General features: G+C 43.5%; 1 protein-coding gene across 4 annotated transcripts in view; it reads left to right on the forward strand.

The window, feature by feature from the left end:
• KHDRBS2 (KH RNA binding domain containing, signal transduction associated 2) overlaps nt 1–20,711 on the forward strand; it is a 1,516,682-nt gene that overhangs the window by 575,528 nt on the left and 920,443 nt on the right. For all 4 annotated transcript variants that reach the window (XR_011203853.1, XR_011203854.1, XM_069235755.1 and 1 more), the window contains exon 4: nt 13,191–13,307. Coding sequence is in view for 2 of the 4 variants with exons in the window: in XM_069235755.1 (XP_069091856.1) it covers nt 13,191–13,307 (117 nt within the window). In the remaining 2 variants the exon portion in view is untranslated. The remainder of the gene's footprint in view (nt 1–13,190; nt 13,308–20,711) is intronic.

The raw sequence follows: 20,711 nt of genomic DNA on the forward strand, positions 1-20,711 counted from the left end.
AAGGTGCTATGGTGGGAAAAGAGCAGAAGGCGGTGGGGTAACCTGTTTCCTTTCATCACTGCTAATTTATTGAACTGGGGATGTTGCAGAATTGTTAATCATACATTTGGGAGGGGATGGCTTTGTGAAATTGTCAGAACTCACGTTACTGCAACACATGCAGAGGGATTTGGAGATTCTCAAGCAAAAAATGGCATGGTACATACTTGGGTGGACAGAATTTGTTCCACGAAGAGGGTGGAAAGGGGCAGTTAGGTATGGAGCCATGGAGCGGGCTCAAAGGAGTAAAGGTTTTTGCTGGGCGCAAAAAAAAAAAAAATTTTATAAATTACTGAAACACGAGAGCATTACAGAGCAGGAGGTTGCACTTTTCAGAAACGATGGTTTCACCTGTCCACAATGGGAAACGCATAATATTTGACAGATCTGAGATTGTTGGTGGAAGATTTGGGGGGAGAAAATTTGTGGATTACAAACAAGAAATGAGAAGCACTGGGTCGCAGTAGCGTGGCCTTTGTGGGGGTGGGGCAGCAAAACGCCAAATGGGTTTGTGCTGGTTGGCAGTAGATGGGGGAGGGTGGTGAGTCAGATGCGGGCTTGGCCACCCTTCCAGGGAATAAACAAGCAGGTGAAGGCTCTGAGTGGGGGTACGCACAAACCAAATGGGGCATGAAAGGAAAAGGGGAGTGCGTAGGGGAATGGAAACGAGATAAAGGTTTTGAAGGAGAAGGATGAGCGAGGAGAGGTTAATAGGAGGGCGTTATTAAAGTTACGGTTACGTTTGAAAGTTAATGGTTATGTTACTTATGCAATCCTGTCCTAATAAATGACCTTTTACACTAAAACAGCTGTCACTGAATTATTTCCCGATGGAGGGGCCCGCGGGAAGCAAGAGCAACGCTCTAGTCTTCCCGCGGGTCATTTCGGGAAAGGAAGTGACGGCGAGGGACAGGGATTGGGGAAAAAGGTAAGTGGGGGCGGGTCTAGGGGGAGGAAATAAAAGGGGTGGGGGGTGGAGGGACCGGCCTCTTTGCCGCGATTCCCTCGCGCGTTTTAATTTGGCCTCCCACCCACCCGGCAATTGGAAGAGCGATTGGAAGGACGGAAGTTAGTATCGAGTAGCAAGGAGGGGAGGGAAATTGTCAGTTAGGGCAGGTTGCAGGGGTGAGCGAGCAGTAGATGGGGGAGGGTGGTGAGTCAGATGCGGGCTTGGCCACCCTTCCAGGGAATAAACAAGCAGGTGAAGGCTCTGAGTGGGGGTACGCACGAACCAAATGGGGCATGAAAGGAAAAGGGGAGTGCGTAGGGGAATGGAAACGAGATAAAGGTTTTGAAGGAGAAGGATGAGCGAGGAGAAGTTAATAGGAGGGCGTTATTAAAGTTACGGTTACGTTTGAAAGTTAATGGTTATGTTACTTATGCAATCCTGTCCTAATAAATGACCTTTTACACTAAAACAGCTGTCACTGAATTATTTCCCGATGTATACATGCCCCTGGGCCTCACATTCAGCATTGCACATGTCCTGCAGAAAAGAAAGACACAAAAGAAAAACTACAGGGTAACAGGAACAATGTGAGGAGTGTCGCCGTTGCTGAAGCACCTGCAGAGGTGTTCCAGGGCATTGCTGGAGGGCGAGGGGAAGAAAGCAGGAAGCAACTCTGTGTCCAGGGTGGAACTGCCAAACATAAAGTAGTGAGACTGTTTTCCACACAAAACACACAGAAATAACTAAAATAAAGGCCCTGAAAGGACCTGAAGGGAGAGGGAAAGCTGGGTGCAAATAAGAACATTACTCACAAGGGGGGCCCCACTGAAACCAAGGGGGACAAGTACACTAAACTACACAAATAGCAAGAGTAAAGAGAGCTCTAGCCAAGCAAGTACTCTCAATAGCCACTCGCAACTGGGAGAAAGAAACCTGTCACCATACCCTAAGTTCTAGACCTCAAGGGACAAGTTTGGGAGAAGGCACTGACAATTCGTCCTGCCACACCTCCAGGCCAAGATCACAATGGCATCAATACCTGAACTAGAACCATTTATAGCTGATTGCCTTCCATCGGCACAGGTAGTCCGCTGGAAAGAATGGCTTGAAAGACGGAAACGTTCTTTGCAACCACTGGGCTAGACAATGATTGACGTCTCATGTTACTGCACCTAGGGGGTGCTATGATTAACAAGATCAGCAAAGCAGTAGGAGAAGAGGGACTGCCCTTTACCTATCACGTGTTAAAAAGTGCTCTCACTGCACACCTTTTTGAGCCCCTTGCATACCTGGACTACGAGAGATTCCTCCTTCGTCACGCACACCAACTGCCCGAGGAATCTGTGGACACGTTCTATGCAAGACTACGGGAACAGGATACCACATGCACCCTGCCCAATGCAGAAAATAAGATCCGGGTGCAATTAATTCAAGGGTGCACTTTGTGAAGCTGAAAGAAGGCATCCTGAAGGTCCTGGTATGATCATAGCAGACATCCTCACCATGGGGAGATCCAAACAACTCTAGAAGGTACAAGTGGCACAAATGGAAGCTGCAATAGAAAGGCAGGTAAAGACCGAACCAGTAAATGCTGTGGCCATGACCGCCATGGACAAAAGAAGGTCTCGCCCTAAAGTCAAGACCAAGCCCAGGACCTGCTATAAGTGTGGAGAGACTTATCCACACCAAGGACCATGCCCAGGCCAAGGGAAGCAGTGCACCAATTGCAACAAGCTTAATCATTTTGCTAAAGTGTGTTGATCTGTATTGGCCCAAAAGGGCCCCAAGGCCAAAGGCATAAACTGTGCACAGTACACTCCAGTCTCGAATTGGAGGGAGACATGGATGATGACGAAGAGGAGTTCAAATGCATTATACACATTCTCCGTGCCATGCAGCTGGGGAAGCAACCCTGGAGGAGAATCCTGAGATGCAATGTCTTAGTGGCTGGTCAGGAGGTGTTCACCCTTATAGACACTGGAGCATGGATGAATATATTAGCACAGTCAGTCTTGAAGAACGTACACTTCCATCCGACCGTTCACCCCACCAGCACTACTCCACTTCCCCTAGCAGGAGTGTTCACGACTAACCTTACCCATGGTCAGCAAACAACGACTGCCAAAATCTATGTCACAAAGTCCAGAGGTGACATGCTGCTGAGTTGCAGGACGGCAGAAAAACTGCATCTGGTGTCATTTGCTTTCAGTGTACATCTAGGGACGGCTGAGGACGTGATATCTGAATTTTCTCAGATCTTTGATGGCATCGGTTGCCTCAAGGGGAGAATGGTCAATCTGCACATCGAGGAATCCATTCAACCAGTGGCCCTGAAACACCAGAGGGTCGCATTTCACCTGCTCTCCAAAGTGGAGGAGCAGCTAAGAAAACTGGAGTATGCTCACATCATTGAGCGGGTGGAGGGCCCCACGCCTTGGGTCTTCCCGATAGTGGTCACAAGGAAATCAAAACAGCCAGGGGTGATACCAATCTGTGTGGACATGAGGATGCCTAATGTGGTGATTCAACAGGAACATCTCCTGACACCTACTGTTAATGATATTGTAGCTGAGGTGAATGTTTCCCGCTGGTTTTCCAAGATGGATCTCAGGGCTGGGTATCATGAACTGCGGTTGGCCCCTGAGTCTCGAGCAATCACTTCCTTCTCCACACATGTGGGGCTCCACCGATTCGAGCACCTCAGCTTTGGCATTTCAAGCACTGCCAAGGTTTTCCAGGGCACCATCAGGGGAGTCCTGGCTTACAAAGAGCATTTGGAGAGGTTAAGAGCCACATTCACAAGGTTACAAGACAATGGTCTGACCCTCCATCGGGACAAGTGTCTGAAAAAGGAGTCATGCCTGACTCTGACAAGGTAAGGGACATTCAGTCAGCGCCAGCCCCGACCACCGTCACTGAAGTATAGAGCTTCCTGGGCATGGTTAATTACTGTGGGAGGTTCATTCAGAATCTCACTTCTCTCACGGCCCACTTTGAGAACTCACCAAATCCAATGCCAGCAGGGACTGGGGCTCGACCCAGGAAGCAGCATTCCAAGCCACTAAGAGCGCCTTGTCAGCCCATATGACACTTGTCTATTTTGATCCATCTAGGGAATCCGAACCTTCTGTCGATGAAAGTCCCACAGGTCTGGGGAATGTATTGTCTCAAACAGGTAAGAATGTAGAGTAGTCCCCAGGGCCTTTGCCAGTTGAGCACTAACTGACACAGAGCAACGTTACTCATGTATTGAAAAGGAGGCCAATGCGGTGCACTGGGGCTGCCGTCATTTTCATTTGTATTTATTCATCGTGCATACCGATCACAAGCCCCTGATATCCCTGTTCAATGGGTCTTCATCTAAACAGCCCCAATGTATTGAAAAATGGATTCTCTGTCTCCAGGAGTATCAGTTCTTGGTGGTCTACAGTCCAGGGGCACAGAATCCTGCGGACTATCTCTCTCAGCATGCCTGGCCTGCAACCATCCATGAAGAGAAGGAAATGTAGGACGTGGAGGAGTATGCCCAGATGGTAGTAGAATGGTCTCGACCTCTGCCCATCTCCCTGGAAGAACTTTACACAGCCACTCAAAATGATGAGGGTCTACAACTGGTTCTCTTTGCCATTCACACTGGGAAATGGTACCCCGTGATGCAGCACCTTAATTGGAGGACTGAAGAGGTGCGCTTTATGTTGTCATCGCTGCACACTGTGTGGCAGGGATTGGTGCTGTCACTTAATGGATGTCTCCCACGAGGACAATGCTTAGCCATCTCAAGGGCCCTCAACAGTGAGTGGTGGGTCTTGTGCACTCGGTACACCAAGGGGTGGTAAAAACTAAGGCTCGACTATGGAGCATGGTATGGTTTCCAAGTTTGGATGAACAGGTAGAATGCACTGTGAGACACTGCCATGTCTGTCACACTGTAAGCCCCGCGGATCCTCCGGCACCTATTATCACCAAGTCAATTCCTTCAATTCCCTGCTACGGAGCCAGCATGGACTTCGGAAGCCTGCCTAATGGGCGACATATGCTCATTGTCATTGATGACTTTTCAAAGATTCCTGAGGTCAAAGTTCTTGAAGGTGACGCACACTCATGGTCTCATCTGGGAGCTACGGACTGACAATGGCACACCTTTCTCAAGCCATGACTTCAAGAGTTTCCTGGAATCGAAGATCACTCCTCGTTGGCCTCAGGCAAATGGCAAGGCCAAATGTTTCATGAGAATGTTAAATAAGGTTTTGCCATGTCACGTTGACAAAGTGTGCCCTTTACAGTTTCTTATGACAAGACCACCTTACTCCACGTGCCACCACCAGAGTGGCCCCAGTGTGTTGTGCATGAACAGAATGGTGGGTGACAGTATTCCTCACTATGAAGGTCCCTCAGCCTTGTGAGATCAAGTGGCTGACACACTGCGGAAGTGAGATATTCACAGTGATCACATGTCCAAGAAACAATGTGCTCAAAATCCAGGTATTTAAGTAGGTGATCTTGTTCTGGTCAAAAACGGACAGCTAGGGGGACAATTCAGACTCCCTTTTGAACCATCTCCATGGATGGTTGGTGGAATTCAAAGAACTATAGTTTTGGCCAACCAGTGTGATGAATCAGTAACCAGGAATGTGTTGTTTTTCAAGCAGTTCTTAGCAATGGGCTCCACCTTGGATGCTGAGGCTGTGGCTAATCATGAGGAAGGGGACTGCCCCCTCCCTCGAACACCAGAAATGGTGACATTTCTCCTACTGACTTGATTCGTGAGGGTCCCCCTCCTGGGATAGTGTCAACAACCCAGCTGCGAAGAGGTGGAGTTTTGCCTTTGATGAGATCAGATGGTTTGTCATCAGCCACTGACATGGGAGGTCAACGACAAGGTACCAGCCAGTACAATCTCAGTTCGAGGCCAATTACATCTACTAGATTCAAGGGTTTTATGATAACCTAAAGTCATGCACGATCCTTTACAGGTTATCATCTTTGAGATTTTTATGATATGTTCATGTGCACAACATGTTTCTGCTGGAATTTAATTATTGGTAGTATGTATATTGTTGTGGTTATGTTTTTTTGGGGGGGGTTTTGTGGGAGCCCTGTCGCATTTTGATTTATGTGGTTTCCCTCTCATGAAGGTAGGAAATGGTAGGCTCCTGACTTAAGGTGCGAGGGTAATAAAAAGCGCTGGGGTTTTTGTGCCTCAGAAAAGGTTAACTAGCATAACGTGTGTGTGAATCCTTTTAATGATTACATGTGTACAAACGAACCCAGCAATGGGCAGGGCAGGTGCTAAATGTTTGGGACAAAGCGGCATGTAATGCCAAATTCTGTTTACTTTTATGACCAGAAAAATCATCCCAAAATGGTAGTTTACCATTCTATAGGCTTTTACTCATAATTGCATGGTACAGGGGCAATTATACAGGTGAGTAATGTAAAATTTGTGTAAGTCGATTAAGAGCCTAAGTGGTTAAATGTTCTCAGAGATGTGTTCAAATCTCTACAAAACTTCCTGTTTGATTTGTGGCACTCCAGACAACTCTATGAATAAAAAAGATAAAGAAATGTATTAATTTATTAAAAGAGCCAAGTGGGATCTAGGAGAGTATTGTTAATGATAATGTATCCAGAAACGTATCTGGTTTTGGTAACAGTCGAAGAGTATGTTAGCATTTATAGCTGTTTGTGCATCAGTAGCCTCAATAAGACCAAAGTTGTCATAGATGGTCATGGATCCCAACATAACCCAGCATCTTGCCAACGTTTCATTAATATACTTAAGCAATAGCATTTAAATTCAATTCACTAATAGCCTTTGTAATTTTACTGGTGAGACAGAGATGAAGGATTAGACAGAGCTAGAGCAAGGGGAAGATTTTAAATGGTGAGGTGAAGGATGGTTAGGTGTACAGAGAGGAGGGTGAACCACAGGGAGAGAAGGAAGGGGAGATAGAAATGGGAGGGTGAGAGAGAAAGAGGAAGGGAGGCTAGGAGAGAAGGTTGAGTCAGCGAAAGGCTGGAAAGGGGAAGACCTAGGATGGCAAGAGGATAGAGAAGATGGGACCTGCTAGACCATGAATCACTAGCTCTCTTGACCCCAGAACACACGGAGCATCTACATATGGTGCAGCGGAAGCATGCCCCACTCATTGAGCACCTCTGCTGTCTCACAGATGCTACCCACACAGCCAAGACTCACACGAAGGCAGATAAGGCGGGCTCACCTTTAGTGTGGCTTATCCACCAGGAACATTCAAGACACCCCATACTGGCTCCCTTCTCCAGATCCAGAAGGCCACTTACACCGGAATGTCGCATTATTACACCTCCATGTATACCTCAGCTGCGCTCATTTGCCCAGATGCCATTTACTTCTTGTTAACCTCCATACCCCTACCCAAACATATCTCCTGGCCGCCAACTTGAACTGGATAGTGCTTTTACTCCATTCGAGCTCCAGGTCTGGGCAGTCTTCTGACTGAATCTTACAAGGCATATACTCCACTTTTTGTCCCCCACCTACAGACGCTGTCTGATGAAGCTCTTCAAGCTGCCTGTTTGCCACCCACGCTCTGCCAGGCACTGCTCATCTCTCTGCCCAAGCCGGACCGAGATCACACTGTCTTAGGTTCCTACTGCCCCCTTGTACTAATCAACACAGATTACAAAATATCAGCCAAAATATTAGCTGACCAGCTGGCCCTGCTGCGCCCAGACCAGAGTGGGGTTGTCCTGAATCAGACCACTTCCCTTAACCTGCAGAGATTCTTTAGGGTCTTGGGGCATGCCCCCCACACTTGGCCACACCAACTGCCTTGTGCTGGATTTAGAGAAGGCATTTGACTCCTTAGAATGGAAATTCCTGTTCGCAGTCTTCCCCAGTTCCAGCATGGGCCCCAGATTTATTCATCTGGTGAAATTACTCTACACCCACCCTCTAACCAGAGTTTAACCTGGTATCCTGATCACTGATCCTCCTATGATTCATAGAGGAATCCGACAGGGATGCCCATTGTATCTCCTACTCTTTTCTTTTTTCCCATGAACAGCTGGCAGCCACCCTCAGTGCACACAGACAGGTTTGGGGAATTCCTCTCAGAGATGGGCTACACTCAGTTTAATTCCATGCCAACTTACTCTTATACATACGGGACCTACACACAATTCCCCCAAACATAGCACCATTATTTTACAGGCTTGCACCAGTCTCAGGACTTAGAGTTAACAGGCCAAATCATACCTCTACTCCTTTGACACGGATACCCCAGATCCTGCCTATCATCTCCCAGGTGTCCAACTGACCGGGCAACCTGTAACATTCCAATACTTAGGTATCTGTGATAACTGCGAACCTGCTGACCTGTTTGACGGTAATCTTACCAGAATGGTGTACTCTACACAGGTACAGTCAGCAATTTGGAAATCACTCCCACTTTCTATTGTAGGGTGATTAACCCTTGTCAAGATAATAATGGTGTCCCGTTTATTGTAAAATGTTGCCAGTCTTCCACTTTGGATCCCTAAATCTTTCTTTCATATTCTTGAGAAGCCCACAAGAGAACTCCTGTGGCACACTACACGTTGCAGGGTGGCACTCCAAAATCTTTCCTAACCAACAACTGAGGGAGGGCTAGTTGTCCTCAACTTCGAACGCTAATATTTAGCCTCTCAGTTGCAATCGGAGGCGTGATGGTTGGCAGGACTTCAGCTAGCAAACACTGTCATGAGAGGCCCAGCCTGGAGTCTGCAGCGCATATTAGATGTATTTCACCCCTGCACCAAAATTAAATCCCTGTCCCCTGTACTGTCATGTGTAGCACACTTGTGTATAAACAGAGTCTACAGCTCACTGAAGCTACCTAGTCCCATGCCCCTATAATTCCACTACTGGGCACCCCAAGGATAGACCGGACCACTTCTACTGGGGAATCTGCTGTCTGACATGAGGCAGGCAAAAACATGCTGGGAGATCTTTACCACATTTGAGACCCTAGTGGCAGAAGAGGGACTCCCATCTGGTCATTTTCTACTACACAATTCCATATTAGGGGCACTTGATGCATGCTGGGGTGATATACAGAAGGAGTACCCAATGCACCTCACTGTCCACAGTTTATATACCCAAAATTGTCTTTGAAGTGGGGGAGACTTCAAAGAGTAGTTTTGAAGTGCACAAGTTCCCCTTTCAGTACATGCCTGTCTGCCAGGGTCCCAGTAGGGGGTTTGGCAGTCCATTGTTTGAGGGCAGACCACTATCATTTGAAATGTAAGTGTCAGGCCCTCCACCCTTCCAGTCCAGGAAGACCCATTCATTATGAAGATGAGTGCAGGTTTGACTGAGTGTCCTGTGTTTGTGGTTGTCTGGGTGAAATGCAAAAGGAAGCTGTCAACCAGCCCAGCGCAGACGTTGACTGGAGATAGGCTGTAAGGCACACAAGGTTTTTAAGTACAGAGAAATGCTCTCTTTCTAAAAGTGACATTTCTAAAATAGTAATATAAAATTCAACCTCACCAATAAGCCTGATTTTCTATTACCATTCTGGTCATATTAAAAATGACCTGGTTACCCCTTTCTGATCAGAATCTACCACTCAAAAATTATATGAGGGCAGTACCCAATCTAGTCTATGAAAGTAGCAGGCCTCACAGTAGTGGGAAATGCATTTAGGGTTTTTTCATTACCAGGACATATAAAACACATATGTACATGTCCTGCTTTTTACCTATGTAGCACCATGCCCTATGGGTTACCTAGGGCCTACCTTAGGGTTGACCTATATGTAGAAAAGGGGAGTTTAAGGCTTGGCAAGTACTTGTAAATGCCAAGTTGAAGTGGCAGTGAACTGCACACACTGGCATTGCCGTGGCAGGCCTGAGACATGGTTAATGGGCTACTTGTGTGGGTGACACAATCAGTGCTGCAGGCCCACTAGTAGCATTTAATTTACAGGCCCTGGGCACATGTAGTGCACTTTACTAGGAACTTACAAATATATTTGATGTGCCAATTGGGTATGAACCAATGTTACCATGTTTAAGGGAGATAGCATATGCACTTTAGCACTGGGTAGCAGTGATAAAGTGTGCAAAGGCTTAAAACCAGCAAAAACAGTGTTAGAAAAGTGGAGGGAGGCAGGCAGAAAGTTGGGGGATGACCCCCCTAAGACTGTCAGGTGTAAAAGTCTGATAGACAAGAATCGGAAGAAGTGACAAGAAGTGTAGCCAAGGACTACACTCCCAACAACCAATTTATTAAATTACTTACTGTCAAACTGAGCTGTGCAAAATTTGAAAGGCACAATTAAATAATTCAGAAATGAGTCACCTGAAAAACAATGGATACCCGGTGTGGCTACAGGAAGATTAATTTGCCTTAAAGTGATATTTTCATTCCCTAACTTTAGTGTCTCTTTCAATTGTTGAATAGTTTGAGTCACATCCTGAGAAGCAGCACTCTGATTGGCTTCTACCATTGATATGGAACTTGGAGCTGGGAGGCAATCTGGTGGTGATGCAAGCCATCAAGCTTTGGACTGAAATGGGGCTTCTTTCTTGACTTTCTGTCTATTGTTAACTTGATTTCTTTCTGTAACCATGGTGCCTTCTAAGCAAAGCAAACAATGCTTACAAAGCAGGTGCCACCTTTAAAGTTTGCAAGAGAGAAAAACCCAGAAGGCAAAAAGCACAAAGGCAGATGAAGTTTGAAGATGAGTATCAAGACAAAACTATCCAAGATTGAGTTAAAAGATCCTAAATCAGGATTCTTGCAGTGAAAGACTAGCAACGATTCTTGAATCCAAAGAAAATCCTGCAGAAAAACAATAGGACAGCAATCTAAATCAAAGATGGAAAAGGACACAATAAAAAATACTACATTGTAGGACACTTTCCCCTGCAGCAGCCTTTTATGCTATGGAGAAAGCAAATTCCATTATAGAATATACACATACTCTTTTGTATTCAGAGGTAGCCTTTGGAATCCACTACATGCATGGTTTTGCATTGGGAATGATGATATAGTCTTCCTCTGTCTGGAGAACTATGTGAGATGAAATATTCTAAAAAGCAGAAAGTGACATCATCGGTTCTAAAGGAGCCATCTCGGATTGGTGGACAACCTTGGGATTCCACTACGTCCACCATCTTGACTGGAAATGATGACATCGTCCAGCTGTGATTCTTCCTGCAAAACTATGGAACAGGGAAGGCATCATAGAGGAGACCAGAAGGTGGTAAATGGCTTCCTGGAGTAAATAAACGTTCCCAAACACATTCTCCTCTTACGATATTTCTTACAGAGGTTTAGCTTCCAGGGTAAAGAGTTGCACAGGTTCACTATACCCAAAACCCCGGAGCAACCTTGACATCCCTGAAGCAAAGTAACGATGATCAACAGGTGAAATAGTTTTTAATTGACAAATGAAAAATTGCTAACGTGGCCTCAAGAAAATGACAGAAGTATGGTAAATGTTTGTGTTAGGTAAATAATGAAGGATCACCCAATACAAATGTACCTGTGGCTCATGTGTCAGTTGAGGACATTAACAGTAAGAAATACATAATTTGTACAACTCCTCATCATAGAAAAGGCAGCACCATTCCTGGAGGCAATAAACTTTAGGCCTTGACATCCAGGGTGGAAAAGAGTCAGAGGGATTTCTTGCATGCCCACAAATAAACTTGTGTGGCCATTCAAAAACTCTCAAGTCAAAATATACCTTATCCAGACACACTCGCCATACCTTACATAGGACTTACTCAAGTTTTGTGATATTTGATAGTGGGGTAATACTACACAAGAGTAAATGCATATATACCAGCAAAATTGCCTTGCAGCCCTAGATCCAAACAGTTTCAATCATGCAAGTACCTTTATGCCCTAAAAATGGTTTTGAGACTTGGTAGCTTGTTGAAGACTCCCCTAACCTAATCCAATTGTTGGCTCTAATTGAGGATAAGGGGGCAGAATCCTAAAAATCTTGTCCAGTTTTTCAGACACTCCAGTAGAAAATGTTGATTTATGGTGTTTGCTGTTCTCTATGTCTGCCTTGTTGAGATGCCCTGTCTGAAAAACTGAGAAGATATGTTCTCCTTGACATGTGGGAAAGGTGTTTAAAGAGGGGCGATGAAAAACGTTTGATTACCAGTTCCAAGCAGCAAGGAATATTTCAGTTTCAACTCACTTGTTGTCACCTACGGTGCTGCCAGGAAAGATGACTAATTAGTTTGATATTTTATTAAACGGCTATATAGGAATTCTCATAAATATGCGTTTAATACGAAGGTAAACTGCTTCCTTTATTGAGCATTTTAATCTTAGCCGCTGTTTATTCATAGCTCATAAACCAAAACTGTACTTGAATTCCAGCCTAATGACTGAAGGGACGGATGACATTTAGGAGAAAATCTTTAATTGACTGAAGCACAATGTTACCTCACACGTTTTAAATTCGTCGTATAACTTTAAACGGTGCAGGATATTTGCATGAAATAATTAATACTATTCGACAAAACTGCAACATAACCTTTTCATTTCCTCTATAAATCACACAACTAAATTTACGTCTAAATACAATTTAAAATGATGCTTTGAAGTTTACCTCTACATTTTCAACAGAAAAAAGTCTGCTCGGCAGTGCATTAACTGACATTTTGCCCGCTCTCTTCAAACCTTGCTGTGATGACTTGTTTCTGTCTCAGACAGTGAAGACGTTTTTCTCCCTATTCCAGCCTGTCATGTATGCTCGGTTGTGTTGTGCATCAACTGGCAGCGAGTCCGAGCTTAAATATCGAGCAATGGTTAAGGATGACATTTATAGATTTTGGAAATAAAAACAGGTGTTTGAAAAGCATTTCAGTTTTTTTTTTTCTCTAGAAAATGTGCTGACCAAGTGAACCCATTGTTGAGAAGTGCGAGACGTGATATTTCATCTGGATTTCCAAAATGTTACATGTTTAATATATATGTATGAAGAATAAACGTTCGCTGCTTGCCTCTTGCAATTTGACTGCTGAAGCTGAAAAAAAATGTGTCTGCTTCTTTGTTCGCAACTGTATTCCAGGAGAAGGTATGACAAACAAGTCTGTGAATTCAACCCTGCAATTGTGCAATTGTGTTTTCTGTGATATTTCTTGCAAATAGAGTAAAAGTATGGTAGTTGTTTTCACACTTATCTATTACACGTCTTTATTTTGTTTTCAGTTCAACTTTGTAGGAAAATTGCTTGGCCCGAGAGGGAACTCGTTGAAAAGGCTCCAGGAAGAAACGGGTTCAAAAATGTCCATCTTGGGGAAAGGCTCAATGAGAGACAAAGCCAAGGTAGGACAGATGAGTAGCAATTTTGATGAAGTAGTGAAGTACAACACAATTGTATTGCCAGTAATAATGTCGAAGGTAGATTTTGCTTTACTATGAGTTAAAAGAGTGTGCAAATTGTGAACAGTCATACTTTTAGGCAGGGATTAAGTCTGGGAATGTTATTTAAATATGGTCTCGGCACAGTCAACTGTGTAAGGTGAATTGAAAGGGAAATTGTCAGGTAGCTAAGCAGGTGAGCAAAATGACTATTGTATTGTATTGTATTGTAATCGTATTTATATAGCGCTTACTACTCCTGACGAGGCGTCGAAGCGCTTTTCGATGAGTAGCACGCTACTCCTGAACCCAACAAGAATTAGTGATGGATTAGTATCATTTAATAATGAGTACAGTTTTAGTATTATTATGAGTTAATTTGAGCCGCGGATATGAGAGTTTGTTAGTTAGATTGACTGGAGTAATGGAGGGGTGGAGGAGGAAAGAAATCCAGAAGTGTTAATTGGGAGTATATCCTTCATTTACTCAATCCAAAGGCTTGGGATGAATAAAGGGGGGTGGAGGGGGGAAGAGTATTTGGAAGGGTTAGGGAGAGCATAGTAGCAGGGTGAGATGAATGCAGGAGAATTTAGTAGGGTTGTGTGGGAGGTCACAGAGGTAGAGTGAGGTTTGGTGAGTTAGATGTGGAGGTGGAGGGAAGAGTTTAGGCAGAGATATTTAGGAGATGAAAGTGGTCGAAGGGATTTGGGATGAGTCAGAGTGAGAATGGAGGATAGTTTGATAGAGACATGACATAAGAGTGATGAAAAATGAGAGCAGAAATTCATAGATATCTAGTATAACAACCCAAAAACCAGGAGCCATGCAATGATCCACAAACATGCCAAGCACAGAAACAACATATACACATACATACACACATATATATATATATATATATATATATATATATATATATATATATATATATATACACACACACATGAATACACACACATATGCACATACAATACATAATTAGAATCATGGGTAAAAAATACTTAGTCAGGCAGGTTTAAAAGAGTGTGTGTGTATTTTATTGTTATGACAGTAGCAATACATATTTTCCAAAGAAACTATAAATAAATAGAAATATACATATAATCTGAAAAAATATTTATCCACATAGGCATATGCAGTTCCTAGTTGTTTGAAAAAGGTGGTTATGAAGGAATGAGCCAACTCTTGAGTAGTTTTCTGAAAACAAGAAAGTTATCTGTGGCTCTTATAGTTGGGGGTAATGAATTCCATAGTTTGGCTGCTTGGACGGGGAAGGATGTACCACCTACAGTCTTTTTCTTGTATGGTGGTGTTCTAAGGCGGGGTGCCAGTCTTGAGCGGAGGGTTCTTTGTTGGATGTATTTGGTAATTTTCTTTCTGATAAAAAGCGGTCCTGTTCCATGTATAGCTTTGTGGGTGATACAAAGCAGCTTGAAAGTGCATCTTCTGGCAACGGGTAACCAGTGTAGTGCTCTCAAGGCAGGGGAGATGTGGGCTTGCAGCTTTATATGTAGTAGTAGCCTGGCTGCGGAATTCTGGATACGTTGTAGTTTTTTCATAACAGATAGAGATGATCCATGGTAGAGGCTATTGGCATAATCCAGTTTGGATAATACAAGTGAGATAGTAGCTTGCACCTTGTGTGGAAATCCGAGGTGGGGGAAGATGCGTCGTAAAGTCTTTAAGGTGATGAAGCTTGTGCGTGCTAATTTGTCTACTTGGGTATTCATAGTTAGCTTGGAATCCATGGTGATTCCTAGGTTTTTCACTTCCTTGGATAATTGAGGAGGTGGTCCGAGATCTTCAGACCAGACGCACAGAGGGTCATAATTTTTCCAGTCACCACATATGAGTATTTCTGTTTTGGAGGTATTTAGTTTGAGATGGCTCCAGGTCATCCACTGATCAACGGCTCTGACTATTGGCTTCCGTGCACTCAAACTCATGCCTCGCATTCTGATATTCACACCTACTTTCTGCTGCATGCCGTTGCATCATCCTTTCATTGCACGCAGACTGACTGGCTTACTTCGATTGTTGCGTCCTCGTCCCTAAACTTCAGAAGGCTCCGCCTCCCTGTCAGAATACGTTCATACTAAGTGGAAATAGAAAATCTTAATCACCTCATCCTCCTCTGGAGGTGAGACCTGCAGAGTGTTCTCTACCTATCATTCCTCCTATATTTCTCCTGTCTGTTCTTAGCAGGTGTTTTCTACAGCTATCTGTTTCACGGGAATTTGTGATTACTGCTCTCCTGTGTCGTGCTGGTTACTGGCCCGTTGTTATTCTCCTCCTCACTTGATGTCCAGATCGGGTACAAAGTGCTGGTGCCCCTCTGGTTCCTGGTCAGGCCAAAAAGCAGAAAAATCTTTTGACTTCTGAGAGGGGCACGTGGTATTAAGTTTTAGAAAATAAATACTTGCTATAGTAAATAAAAGAAAACTAGCTACAGAAAATAAAAAATAGCATAACTTGTATTGTCATTTCTTCAAAAATACCAAATCTATACATGGGAGTTTATTTTTTAGTGATCACATTTTATGGTATGATTACCTTGTTTTTTATTGCCTTATGCTATTGCTTTCATTCTTTGAGGGCTGTAAGTGATAATGGGAATAGTAAAGGATGGTGAGCTAGTGCTGTTGTAGTCAGTCAAGATAATATGTACATTATCTTTGTTAAAATTCCTAGCCAGTTTAGGACTATTTATAGCCTTCAGGGTATCAAACAATGTCATGAAGATATAGAGGTTTGTGTTCTAGAACTGGATAATGCCCTTCCATTTCAATACATGGTGTTGTGTAATTCATATTTATGCGAACATGAGATAGTATGTTTTGGCCTACAGAACTTTTGTGTACTTTGACACTAAGGCGCAAACTTAAGAACGACTAGGTCCACATTAGCATCTTTTTTAAAATGCTAATGAGGAGTTAGGCTTGCAAAATCGCAGTGCCATATCTACAAAGTGGCGCAATGCATGCATTGCACCTCTTTGAAAGCTTTTGCGCCACGTTATGCATGCGCAATGCATTATGTATGCAAAGGGGCATTCCGGCGCAAGTAGGCCCACAAAAATGGCGCAATGCAATCTACAAGATTGCATTGCGCCAATTTAGGTGGAATTTTTAATGCCTGCTAAAAGCAGGTGTTAAAAGGACACACCCATTGTAATCAACGGGCCTCCTTGCACTTTGCTCCACTAACGTCAATATACTGTATTTGATGCTAGTGGATCAAAAATTTTGACGCTGTTGTTCCTAATACAGCCCAGGTGCGCCGTATCATAAATATGGCGCACACATGATGACATTAGCGGGCGCAAGAAAAGTAGCACTGCATTGGATGCAGCACCACTTTTCTTAAATTCAGCCCTAAGAATGAGAGCACAGTGAAACGGTCTAACAAGTGTGTGCTTAGTCAAAAGAGTGCTTCAGAATTCATCGATCCCTGTTTAAGAATGTGGTGTTCGTTACTAATTACGATTTTCAGGTTAGCATTCGCGACTGCTTGTAGTACTTGAAAATGTATATTCATAGATGTGTGGAGAATTGGATCTCTGGGGTGTTAACACATTTATAAAACGTTTAAAACGAATATGTATTCAAAGGCTGCAACCATTTGACTTCAATCTATTTGCACAATGTAAGCCAGGAAGCAGAATGTGAAGGGGAACTAAAATAGAATAGAAGGTAAAAAGATTTAATCAACTGACCACTATTATCGTTGTAATAGTTCCATGCGAATCAAGTTTTGGAATATATACACTAAAATGAGACAATGGCTTAAAGTAAATGTATATGAAGCAATTTGAAATGTGATCTCAGTAGTTTGAAGTCCATTTCATGTGATGTAAAACGTGATAATCATCTGTGTACGTTTCTAATCAGCTGCCAGTCATTTTAATATGCAGGCATCTGTCGTTCCTAACTGCCTCTCGAGTTTTTATGCATAGATTGGCATATGCAAATGTCAACTTTGCCTTTTAGAGTGTGTCACAGTAGTTCTTTCTCGATCTCTTACGTTATGTTTTTTACAAATTACATGTTTAAATGTTTAGTTTGCCACCTACCTAATACTAAATATGTTTTCAGGCACATTGTTTTCAGAACCGATATTAAATATATCAATAACATTTGACTCTATCTTTTAGAGTTTGGTTGAGTGTACTCTATCTCCTTGATGACTAGGTTATTTGAGCTGAATGAGAGTATGTTGGTAATGTTTATTTCTTCCTTTTTTGTTAGTGCCTTTGAGTATTGGTACTAGAATCTGAGTGCTATCTAGCAAGCAACTGAGCAAATTACGGTAAATACATAGTGTATATGAAGTGTTATGAGTATAAGAAGTTGTGTCTGAAGAGGGAGAGGATTGGCTTTAAGGCTAAATTACTGTCTTTTGTACCTGAACAGCTAAAGAAAGGTGTATTATCTAGTGATCTTGCTGACCCTCCCTGCTACCTCAAATGCTAAAAGGAATATCTGATGTTGATATGACAACCACGTCATCCTCTTGCTCGTTTTTGTGTGTTTGTGTTTGAGCACGAGAGAAAGAACTAGTGAGCGAGTCTAATTCAGGTGAGAAAAAAAATAGATCTCATTAATTAATATGATGAGTGTTACATGTAGTCAGTTTGTTATATCCCCAGCCTCATTTACATCTTGGCGAATGTTGGACACCCTAAAAGAAAATCCCATCTACTCACTTTGTTTCTCACCGCTGTGAGCGCGTACATCTAGACATGACTGGTGAATAAAATCAATCCTTTGTTAATAACATTTGTAGAACAGGGACACATTAACTAACCGTCTAATTCAAATGGCATGTTTGGGCTTCGTGTAAAAAGATTAGACAAAAGTTAATCTGGAAAACATCTAACTAGGGCTTTAACAAAATAGCGGTTGGTACCTAAGAGAAAAGAAAAAAACCTATAACAAAGACAAATTCATATTGTTATACCTCTCCTGAATAGATCAGCTTGCAGGGACTTCTTCGTCAGTTGGACATCTGTCTGGTCAGCGTTGACAGGGGAAAGTGTAGAAGTTTGGCTCAGCCACAGTTGAGCTCCAAGTTAACCCAACCAACTTAGAAAGGGCAACAAACTAAACAAATAGCATTAAAGGGCTATCTGGCACTGCTCTCGAACTCTACTCGGACTAACTGCTTCTGCTCCTCCAACTGGGACTGGAACTAACACTCCTGCTAAGTGTCTTTGAGGTAAATTGAAAATCCATAAAGTATTTTCTCACGCTGTCATTGGTCAGAATATCGTGTGTTCATGGTAGAACCAATAAACATTAATTCCCAAATCTATGATATAACTAGACAGTCTTTCACATGTCAATGATTGGCTCCTCTTTTCCCATTCCCAACACGAGTTTCATTCTGGTAACTTTTTAGTTGCCATCATAATTCCAGTCAGTGCAGCCATTGTCATGTCCTGGGACTTCAGCTTCTCACGCACCAAACATACAATTGTATGCGTAGGTTGTACATCACATTACAACAGACAGTTCTCACAAGAAATTCTGAGACATCAACAAATTTAACATTGCAGCATTACAAATCTATTTGGTCAGCGCTGTGTGCAGAATGAATACGTGTGACTTCTCCGCTTTAACAAAAAACAGTTACGAACATTTATTTATACCATGAAGCTTAACATGAGGCCTTGTCAACTAGGCCCATAATTTCCCAATTACTTAATGCCTAGAATATTTAAGCAAATACATTTAATCAATACATTAATATATTCCACTAATACATTTTATTCTATATGTGCGCATTTATTTAAAATATTAATGATATCTCTTTATTATTGTCGTACACGGAATGATGGCTGTTAGAAATTGGGTTTTTGGTTGGCAGTCAGGTTGCCCTCTGTCCAAGCAAGAACCCTCACTCTAGTCAGGGTAAGTCACACACAATCCAAATTATCCTGTGCCGAACCTCTGGTAGCTTGGCACGAGCAGTCAGGCTTAACTTAGAAGGCAATGTGTAAAGTATTTGTGCAATAAATCATACAATAACACCACATGGCACCACAAAAATACACCACATAGTGTTTAGAAAAATATAGAATATTTATCTGGATATTTGTAGATCAACACAATAAAAGATGCAATAAGAATTTGTAGGAATATCACTGAAAAGTGATATAAAGTGTCTTAAGTCTTTAAAAAGCAAACAAAGTCTCTTTCAAGCACAAAGTACCTGGTTTGGAGTGGAAAATCTCCGTAGAGGGCCGCAGAGGAGGAGATGCGTGGAAAAATGGTGTGTGCGTCAGTTTCGCCCCTTCACACATGGACTTGCATCGTTATTTTTCACTCGGGGAAAACGTGCAGCGTTTTCCGGCACGCGGGCCGACTCCTTCTATGGTTCGCGGGATTACCAGATGTCCCAGGGTCTGTACGTGGATTCCTCGGCTTGTTATCCAGCTGCGCGTTGTTCCGGGAGGCTGTGCATGGAATTGTCTTTCTCACGGCAGGCGTCGCGTCGATTTCCTCTCTGGAAGCAGGGTGGCGTTGTCCATGCGAGGCAGTGCGTCGAAGTTCCGATCGCCCCGTAGGCGTCGCTTCGGGCAGCGTCGGCGTGCAGCGATTTTCTCACCGCGGAGCAAGCTGTGCACCGAATTTTTCGGCGCACGAGGAGTCCAAATGAAAAAGAGAAGTCTTTTTGGTCCTGAGACTTCAGGGAACAGGAGGCAAGCTCTATCCAAGCCCTTGGAGAGCACTTTGGCAGCCAGACAAGAGTTCAGCAAGGCAGCAGGCCAACAGCAAGGCAGCAATCCTTTGTAGAAAACAGACAGGTGAGTCCTATGAGCAGCCAGGCAGTTCTTCTTGGCAGGATGCAGGTTCTGGTTCAGGTTTCTTCTCCAGCAAGTGTCTGTGGTGGTAGGGCAGAGGCCCTGTTTTATACCCAAATGTGCCTTTGAAGTGGGGGAGATTTCAAAGAGTGGCTTAGAAGTGCACCAGGTCCCCTTTCAGTTCAATCCTGTATGCCATGGTCCCAGTAGGGGGTGTGGCAGTCCTTTGTGTCAGAGCAGGCCCTCCACCATCCCAGCCCAGGAAGACCCATTCAAAATGCAGATGTATGCAAGTGAGGCTGAGTACCCTGTGTTTGGCGTGTGTCTGAGTGAATGCACAAGGAGCTGTCAACTAAACCTAGCCAGACGTGGATTGTAAGGCACAGAAAGATTTAAGTGCAGAGAAATGCTCACTTTCCAAAAGTGGCATTTCTAAAATAGTAATATTAAATCCAACTTCACCAGTCAGCAGGATTTTGTATTACCATTCTGGCCATACTAAATATGACCTTCCTACTCCCTTCAGATCAGCAGCTGCCACTTCACAATGTGTGAGGGCAGCC

The sequence above is a fragment of the Pleurodeles waltl genome, chromosome 5 (assembly GCF_031143425.1).
Source record: "Pleurodeles waltl isolate 20211129_DDA chromosome 5, aPleWal1.hap1.20221129, whole genome shotgun sequence".
NCBI classification, from domain to species: Eukaryota; Metazoa; Chordata; class Amphibia; order Caudata; family Salamandridae; genus Pleurodeles; species Pleurodeles waltl.